We start from the raw sequence: 8,837 nt of genomic DNA, 5'->3' as shown, positions 1-8,837 counted from the left end.
AGATAATTACTTGGTAAATATAAAAACCTTTTAATTATTTGGTTTCATTTATATTAACAAAATAATTTGTTACTGGCTAGTAGTATAATTGGCATAATGTATGTTAGCAAGTCTCTATATATAAGTGATTGGAAGTTCAATTTCCGGAACTTAAAAAAATAGAAAATTATAATTTTCTCGCATTCCTGTTCGTTGTCATCTATCTCAAATTGCGGTTCCAATGAACTTCTGGTAACAAAAAAAAACTGTTGGTTGTTCATAATAAACCCCATAAAGAGGGTAACTCTAACATCCAACTGCAAACCCCTCCTTTAGTGGTTTTCAACCGGATCGACCTCATCAAACAGCATCTTTCATAGCATACTCTTGGAAGGGAATAAATCATGCATGTCTGCTTCATAGGCAACCTAGAGCTACAGCTAATCAAAACCCTCTAAATAAATCAAATAAGGCGACTTCTTTGAACAAAGAAACCTTTCCAGTTATAGCGCTACTCTAATGAATTGAATTTCTGGTTAGCATAATCACTTCCAAATTCTCATATTGTTCAGAACTACATGTCTTCAATGAGATGTTTCAACCGAGCCCCTCTAAAGAACCTGCACATTTCATTTGAGATCACTCTGAATCATCACTTCTTCTTTTGAAATTTGGTTGAATCGTAACTTTCGCTTTTGAAAATTTGTTTTTTTAAATTTAAGCAATCATGCTTAGTGCTCAAGATTGGACCAAAATTTTTATAAAAACTAAATCTTTCCACCTAATTATGTCCTAAGGCGTTTCCTCCGAGATTAACTCCCTTCCCAGGGCACCTGTGCCTTCGTGAGCTGTTGATTGGAACGTTAGACGATTAAAATAATGCAGACCATTGGATTGATTTTTTTACAGGTATTAGTTTGTTACGATACTCCAAACCCTGTTGCTTTAACAAAGATCTTTGATATAAGCATCGACATCACCGAGCAGAAAAGCTTTGTCCATTTTCGACACATTAGGACCACTGCACGAAGCTCATAGGTTCTTCACGGCCATTTGCAGGCTTTTTCCTACGTTTCCGTGGCTTTCTCTCGACTACAACAGACCTTCAACCTTTAATTGAGGCAGAGGGTTTTACTACAGCAGAGGTTGAGTCTTTAATTGAGACAGGGGGTTCTACAAGAGAAAACTTTTGATTCAATGCTAGAGCGCAGGGTTTAATGGGTTTCCGTGGCTTTCTCTCGACTACAACAGACCTTCAATCTTTAATTGAGGCAGAGGGTTTTACTACAGCAGAGGTTGAGTCTTTAATTGAGACAGAGGGTTCTACAAGTGAAAACTTTTGATTCAACGTCAGAGCGCAGGGTTTAATGGATTAGAGGGTACCTATGGTCCCCTCTTTTATTGCTATAAACAGGGAAATTCCAAGGTTTTGAGTTTTGTATGATCGCTATTTTTTTAAGTAATTTTAATCTGTATTAGTAAACCAATGGTCCCCTCTTTTATTGCTATAAACAGCTAAATTTCAAGGTTTTGAATTTTGTATGATCGTTTTTTTCCAAATAATTTTAATGTGTATCTGGTTTGAACTCGGAAACCACTTGCCATTTTAAAATATATTATAGACGTTTGAAGATTTTTTACCTCCAAAATACAGCGAGATTTAAGGATTTTGAGTTTTATAGCATTGCATTCTACTTTAAATAGCTTATTTTGTATCTGGTTTGCATTGGAAACCACCTGACAATTACGCTGGTCAGCATTGATGTTGTCGCTGCTGAGATGGAACCCTGAGAACAACGAAAGGGATTTTGAAGGCCTGTATATCAGAGTTACTTTAGATAACTTTATTTATTGTATCTGGTTTGGAGTGGAAACCACCTGATAATTACATTGGCAAGCATTGATGTTGTAGCTGCTGAGATGGAACCTTGAGAACAACGAAAGAGATTTTTATTGTATCTGGTCTGCAGTGGAAACCACCTGATAATTACACTGGCTAGCATTGATGTTGTAACTGCTGAGATGGAACCCTGAGAACAAGGAAAGAGATTTTTGAAGGCCTGTTTATCACCCAGGTGAGCAAATGAGAATGGTGGCCAGAACCCTGAGAACAAAACCAGCGTCTTTTCAGTAAGCCTGGTGAGAAAGAATCTCCAGTCACAAAAGAAAGACTAAATTTTTAGGTTCATATTTTTTGGACCTGATTCATTTTTAGTTCTAATACAAACTAGAACTAAATGTTAAAAGACAAATCTGTTCCTAAACTGAATGGAAAATAGTTTCCTGCTTGCACCCTCATATCAGGAAAAAAATTAGAAACGCTGAAAACTGAACTTCATATAAAGACAAACCAGGAAGCAATTGCATTTGAAGAGGCAATTGTTTCAAATGCGAATGGCAACCAGAAGCTTGGGAACAACAAAAGGGATTTTGAAGGCCCAGTTATATCCAGGGTAAGCGAAACTAGTTTCTCTTTAGGATGGGTAAGCGAAACTAGCTTCTATTTAGGATGCCTAATGAGAAAAAATGCAGTGGTCAGACATTAAAGACATTGAATGGCAAAATGTTTCATGCATGCACCCTGAGACTAAGAGTAGATTAGAAATGTTCAAGATTGAACTTCAACATACGTTGGGACTTATACGGAAGCAATTGCATTTGAAAAGGCCATTGTTGCAAGTGGCCGGAGCCTTGAGAAGAATAGAAGAATTCGGAAGGGTTATTTATATCCGAGGAAAGCAAAAGTAGTTTTTTTTGCGTCCTTTGACAGACTAATGATTGAATTTTGGAATTCATATTTTTTTTGGCATCTGATTCAGTTTTAGCCTGTAGAAAAGGACACTCCACAAAGCGATGTTGGTTGTTTGTTGTTTAACAATGAGATTTAGATTTTAAAATGGATTCCTTAAAATTTTCCCATATTTATTTTTCAGGACGAGTATTTCATAGTTGTAGATTTATAGTGACTTATTTAAAGCAGGGGAAAACACAAAACCTGACATTTTTCAGCCGCTGGTTTTTATAAATGATGCCCGGAGAAAAAGGGATCAGAGAATTCAGAGTGAGATGAGATGGCTATCCAAGATTCTGGATATTCACACACAATACCGCTTTTGGAATCTATGGGCAGCATCGGCACTGAACTTGGAACTTTGAAATCACCGATGGTTTTTCGGCGGGATCTGATTCAGTTTTACTATACAACACAAATGAGGAGGAAATGTAGAACGAAAATCTAAAAATGGGTTTGAGCTTGTAGAAAAGGACACTCCACAAAGCGATGTTGGTTGTTTGTTGTTTAACAATGAGATTTAGATTTTAAAATTGACTTCTTAAAATTTTCCCATATTTTGTGAGATAAAAGACATATAAATATAAAACATATTTTTATTGGCAATTATAAATAATATATAAATAAATAGTATATTAAATATTGAATAAGTTCAACATATTTCTAATTATTACTTGTTCTTTAATGTATTTAAAAGTAGATATTTCTCTAAATTATTCTTAAAGTAAAATAATTTCCATTTTTTAAACCAATGGTTTTTATCTCTAGATGTCTTTTCATTTTTTTTTTTTTTTTTGTAAATCAGCATTTTATATTAAGACAATAATACATATTTACAAAAGGTCTGCTCGTGCAGAGAGAAGACTGCTTTCCTAGTTCGAATACAACCAATCATGACCAAAATGACCTCCTAAAGAACCCCAGGGCACACCACGCAGGGCGGCAGAGAAAGTTAGGGGTTAACAAAAAAAAACAAACAGTGAACCAGCAGAATAACAACAAAACCATAGTATATCCAAATCCGAGGCTCACTGAGACCCACATAGAGCCTTAGACAACTACTGAGAGAAAAAAAAAACCAGAAAACTGACAAAACGGATAAGTTCCAAGGTTAGTGATCGAATGTACAGACCCATGCCCTAGGAACTCACCCAGTGCTTGCAGCAGATACCCATTACATCTCGAGAACAACATAATTCTTGGAGGATTCCTGACCAGTCGGAGCCTTGGCTCTGCCTGCCTGAGGTAGCGATGAGAGTGTGCCCTGACTGGTGCCCGTTTTCTCCTTCACCCTTTCCCCAGTACTCATAGCTTCCTGACAAATGGAGTGACGCAGAAGGCTGATCAAGATTGTTAGCTTTTTGGAAATGCTATCGAATTGCTGCTCCAGATCGCTGATTTTAAAGTCCAAGGTTTCCAAGATCGCCTCATGCTCCGCAGAAGTTACAGAAATAGCTTGTTGAGCCTATTGTGCCTAGCTGATATAATCACCTTGCATGCTTATGGCATTTGCCAGCATCGTCTTCATTCGCCACATTTCCGCTTGCGTGCAGACATAGTGGGTGGCCCAAGTTGTAGATGTTCCAGGGTCCTGGACCCACTCCATATCCTTCTCCAGTGCATGCTCCTCCAATTTCTCCTCTTCCTCGGCCACTATAGCCTCCAGCTCCTCAATCTTACGTTTTTCCCTCTGAGAGGTCCTTGTTTCATAAGTTTCCCGAGCTTGCTTGAGATCTCGGTTGGCAGAAGCATTTCTACTGCCCTCACCCACCATTGTCTTGAAATTAAGCACCGAACAACACCGTATTCTGAGGGCCGAGAAAATGAGTTTCTGTAGACTAACAGAATACACAGTGGTGCTACCGTTATTGGGGACTGAAGATATAGAGGAGAGAGCAGGTGAGTCACTTGCTGCGTTCCATCTTCTCACCTGCTGACCGCAAATCCTTTCATAATTATCCTTGCTTCATGGTTCACACTTTCGATGATGTATCAGATTTTTGCTATTAAGTTTTTCCCGCTTGAACCTCTCCGATGAGTGCCAAGTTTCCATACTTTAAAATGGGTGCCGGTGGAACTCATACTTTTCATTCATGGAGCTGAAGGGAGTACCTCCCGCCTGCTTGTGCATTGAAAGCCCATTTCCTGCATGTCCTTCATTCTTTTGCCAACCCTTAATTCTCCCAGTCGTACGATTGATAATAATCATATCCCAATACCTGTAAAGAGCGTCGTCCCTCTGGCCTTATCTTTCGTTAACCATGTCCTGCCTCGAGAGCAGAGTACACTTGTCTCTTACTTCCGAGCAGGTGACGTCCTGCCAACAACTGTCCATGAGATAGTGGGGTTCTCTATACCATAATTTGCCAGATGATTCGCTACGATATTAGCTTTGCGGCGAACTGCCTAAAAGATTAAACCATTCAAACGCCCAAGATGTTCGGCAATACTCTTTGTCACCTTGGCTAGTCTCCAATGCTGAGTGACTTTGCTTGCTTTGGCTCCCGCATACATCCTTCTCGCTGCTGTGATTGCGAGTTGAGAGTCCCTTTCTACCACTGCTGCGCCCGCCTATAATTTCCGAAGAATTCTCAGACCCTGTTCCAATGCTGCGAACTGCATCTCATTGTTGGTTCCTTCCCCTAAGGCTCTGCTATAGATGTACTGAATTTCTCCTTCGTTGTTCCTGAGAATGCCTCTGATGCCGGCCAGACCTGGATTACCCCGAGAAGCACCATCGAAATTTAGTTTAAGGAAACCTGAAGGTGGTCGTTTCCAGATACTTAAAGTTATCTCCTGTTGGCGATTCACAGTAGCCGCGAAGGTTCCTTTATCCAGGTTGAAAGCTTTCAAGATTTGTAAGTCCCCAGTTGATGCTTTAGTATCTTGTTCTGGTCTTCCTTTAACAAGAACTAATTACCTGATATTTTGTATAATAATATCTATAGAGTGATTTATATTTCTGGTTTCGTTTAAGAATACTCTTCTATTCCTTTCCTTCCAGATTGACCATGTAATGAATCCTGGCATTGTTTTCCAAATGATGTTAACCAATTGATTGCTGGAGAAATTACCTCGCCAATTCTCGATGGTTTCTTGAATGGAATCTCTTATTCTGTCCGTTTGCTGCAAAGTGGTTTCTGCCCAATTCCACAGAAGGTCTGCCAAATCACATGTGTTGAAGAGATGATTCATTGTTTCTTCTTCCTTTCCACACATGGGGCATCTAGATGGGCCACAGAAACCTTTCTTTCGGAGATTCTCTTAAGTAAGAGTTTTCCTGTGCATTAGGAGCTAAAGGAAGGTTTTAATTTTCGGCCAGAATTGTGAATCCCAAACCTTGTTGCTCCATTTAACTTTTTCTTCTTGCTCTGAATCTTCAATGAAGTTTCTGGCTTCTTTGAGCGTGAAATTGCCCCCTCCTTGCTTTCCCCATCTTAGTTGGTCATTGTCTTCCGCAATTCTAATTCTTCTTTTGTTTAACAGTGTTTGCAAGTTCTTAATGTCATTGTTTGCTTCGATCATGTGCTCTGTTTCATTGGATACCCAAGTTCTCCACTCCTGGTCCCTATTATTAGGATTCCAATAGTGATTCACCATCATTCTCCCAAGCTCCTGGTAATTCCTTTGAAGACCTGCAAACTCAGGCTTTTCCAACTTGGGGAGTTGTTGCCAGGCATCCTCCCAAAAAAGCGTAGTTTCTCCATTGCGAATTTCCCAGAAGCTATTCTCCTGTATAATGTGTCAGTTTTTTCTTGCTAGGTTCCAGATCGGTGAGCCTTCTGGGTTCTCTTGCATTCTGATCAGGTACTGTATACTATGCATTGGAGCGTATTTTTCCTTCCAATGTCTAGCCCAAGGAAGTTTGGGTTCCTTCAGCCATTTCCACCACAACTTAGCACCACAAGCCCTATTGATGGTGGAGGGGTCTTGCAAGTTTAACCCTCCCAGTTGTTTGGGCTTACACATTTTATTCCATGCCACTAGTGCCCACTTTTTCTTCTCTGAATTCCCTGACCATAAGAAAGTTCTCTGAATTATCCTCATTTGCTGAAGGACTCCTTTGGGAGCAGGAATTATGGAGAGCATATATTGAGGAATAGCTTGAAGGACTGCTTTGGTTAAGACTAGCCTACCAACAAAATTGAGGACCCTATGGGTCCAGTGATGGCCTCTTTTCTCTAGGTTTGCTAGGATCTTTTCCCAATGGATTTTTTGCCAGGGTTTATCAGTTAGAGGAGCTCCTAGGTACCTAGAGGGCAGGCTGCTTCTCCGAAAGCCTAGTATAGTAGAAAGATTTTTTTGCACTGCTAAATGAGTATTGAAAAAGAAGATGGTAGATTTAGATAGATTAACTTCCATACCTGAAGCTTTGTTGAAAAGATTGAGGATCCTTTTGTAGCCCAAGGCTTCTTTGACTGTGGGAGTATCATGTAACATCGTATCATCCACAAATTGTTGGTGAATGGTCACTGGAATGGAAGGCAGGGGCTGCAATCCTATGATATTTCCTTCCTCTTTAGCGCTGCGAATGAGTCTACTTAAACCTTCCATCAGGATTACAAACAGGAATGGTGATAATGGGTCGCCTTGCCTGAACCCTCGTGAGGGGGAGAATTGATCAGAAGGGGCACCGTTTACCAGAATAGAAAATTTAGTAGATTTGATCAGAGCTAAAATCCACACTATCCATTGACTAGCAAAGCCGAAAGCTTTTAAACTTGCTTCCAGGTAATTCCAGTTGACCTTGTCATAAGCCTTTGACAAATCAAGTTGCATCATCATGCCTGCAATCTTTCTAGATTGAAGAGTATGAATCATTTCTTGAGCGAGTAAAATATTGTCCAGAATTTGTCTCCCCTCAACATATCCAGATTGTTCTTCAGAGATGAGGCCCGGAAGAATGGGTTTCATTCTGTTAGCTATGACTTTAGAGATAATTTTATATATAACATTGCACAGAGCTATAGGCCGAAATTTTGCAGGGGTGTTGGCTTCCTCTTCTTTTGGAATCAGGGCAAGGAATGTAGAGTTGAGGGACTTGAGGATTGAGGCAGAACGCCGAGAGTCTTCCACAACTTCCCAGACCTCTGTTTTAACAATGTCCTAGCAAGCCTTGTATAAGTTGATGGTAAAACCATCAGGCCCAGGAGATTTATCATTAGGCATATCCTTCATCACTTCTTCCACCTCTTCCAAAGAAATTTCTCGAGTCAGTGCCAGGGTTTGCTCATTAGTGATTATCTTGGGGATGGAGTTGATGAGTTCATCAATTGCCTCTATTCTGTCAACCTCTGGCTCTTGAGCTATAATGCTGAAATGCGTAGTAAGAAGGGTTGAAATTTCTTGATGTGTCTGTAGAATGGCTCCCTGTTCATTTTTGAGACTAAGGATTTTGTTAGCTCCCCTATGGTCCATTGCTGATCTATGGAAGAATTTTGTATTCTGTTCCCCTTCCTTAAGCCACTGAATATGGGACTTTTGTTTCCATAGGGTTTCCTCTTGTTGGCAACGAAGCTGCCATTGCTGCATCAACATTTTTTCTTTGTTTACTGTTTCTGGATTAATATCCCCAGTGATCCAAACTTTGTGTATATGCTCTAATTGCTCCTCTAATTTGGCTTTTTCTTTGAATATGTTTCCAAAGACTGTTTTGTTCCAAATTTTGATCTTGTCTTTGATATATCTCAGTTTGCCTTGTAATTTGTACATTTTGGTACCTCTGATGCCCACCGGTTCATTCCACCATTTTTCAATAAGTTGAAATAAAGTCCGGATGGGTAAGCCAAAATTTCTCAAATCTAAACGGCTTGTTTCTTGGAGTGCCCTGGATAACAACAATCAGAGAAATGGGCCAATGGTCTGACCCTCCACTAGGGAGTATATCTGATTCTACTATAACTCCCTTCAACTGAATACTTTCGGAGATTAGAAATCTCTCTAGTCGAGAAGCAATTTGTCTTTCACCTCCCCTTTTGTTATTCTAAGTGTAGGCCCCACTCTTGGGGTGGACACCCACTAGATTAGCTATTTTGATGAAGTCTAAGAAAGCTTCAGAATCTTTGTT

General features: G+C 39.8%; 1 protein-coding gene across 1 annotated transcript; it reads right to left on the bottom strand.

Moving 5' to 3' along the window:
• Positions 1 to 7,876: 7,876 nt before the first annotated feature.
• On the bottom strand, positions 7,877 to 8,482 carry LOC149227384 (uncharacterized). The gene has a single exon (XM_089380484.1). It carries the CDS (start codon positions 8,480 to 8,482, stop codon positions 7,877 to 7,879), a length of 606 nt encoding a protein of 201 aa, XP_089236610.1.
• Positions 8,483 to 8,837: the final 355 nt, after the last annotated feature.

The sequence above is a fragment of the Pinus tabuliformis genome, chromosome J (genome assembly GCF_031772625.1).
Source record: "Pinus tabuliformis cultivar Carrire ecotype Pingquan chromosome J, CPIR1, whole genome shotgun sequence".
Classification (NCBI taxonomy): domain Eukaryota; kingdom Viridiplantae; phylum Streptophyta; class Pinopsida; order Pinales; family Pinaceae; genus Pinus; species Pinus tabuliformis.
This window is presented reverse-complemented; position numbering and strand designations above follow the sequence as displayed.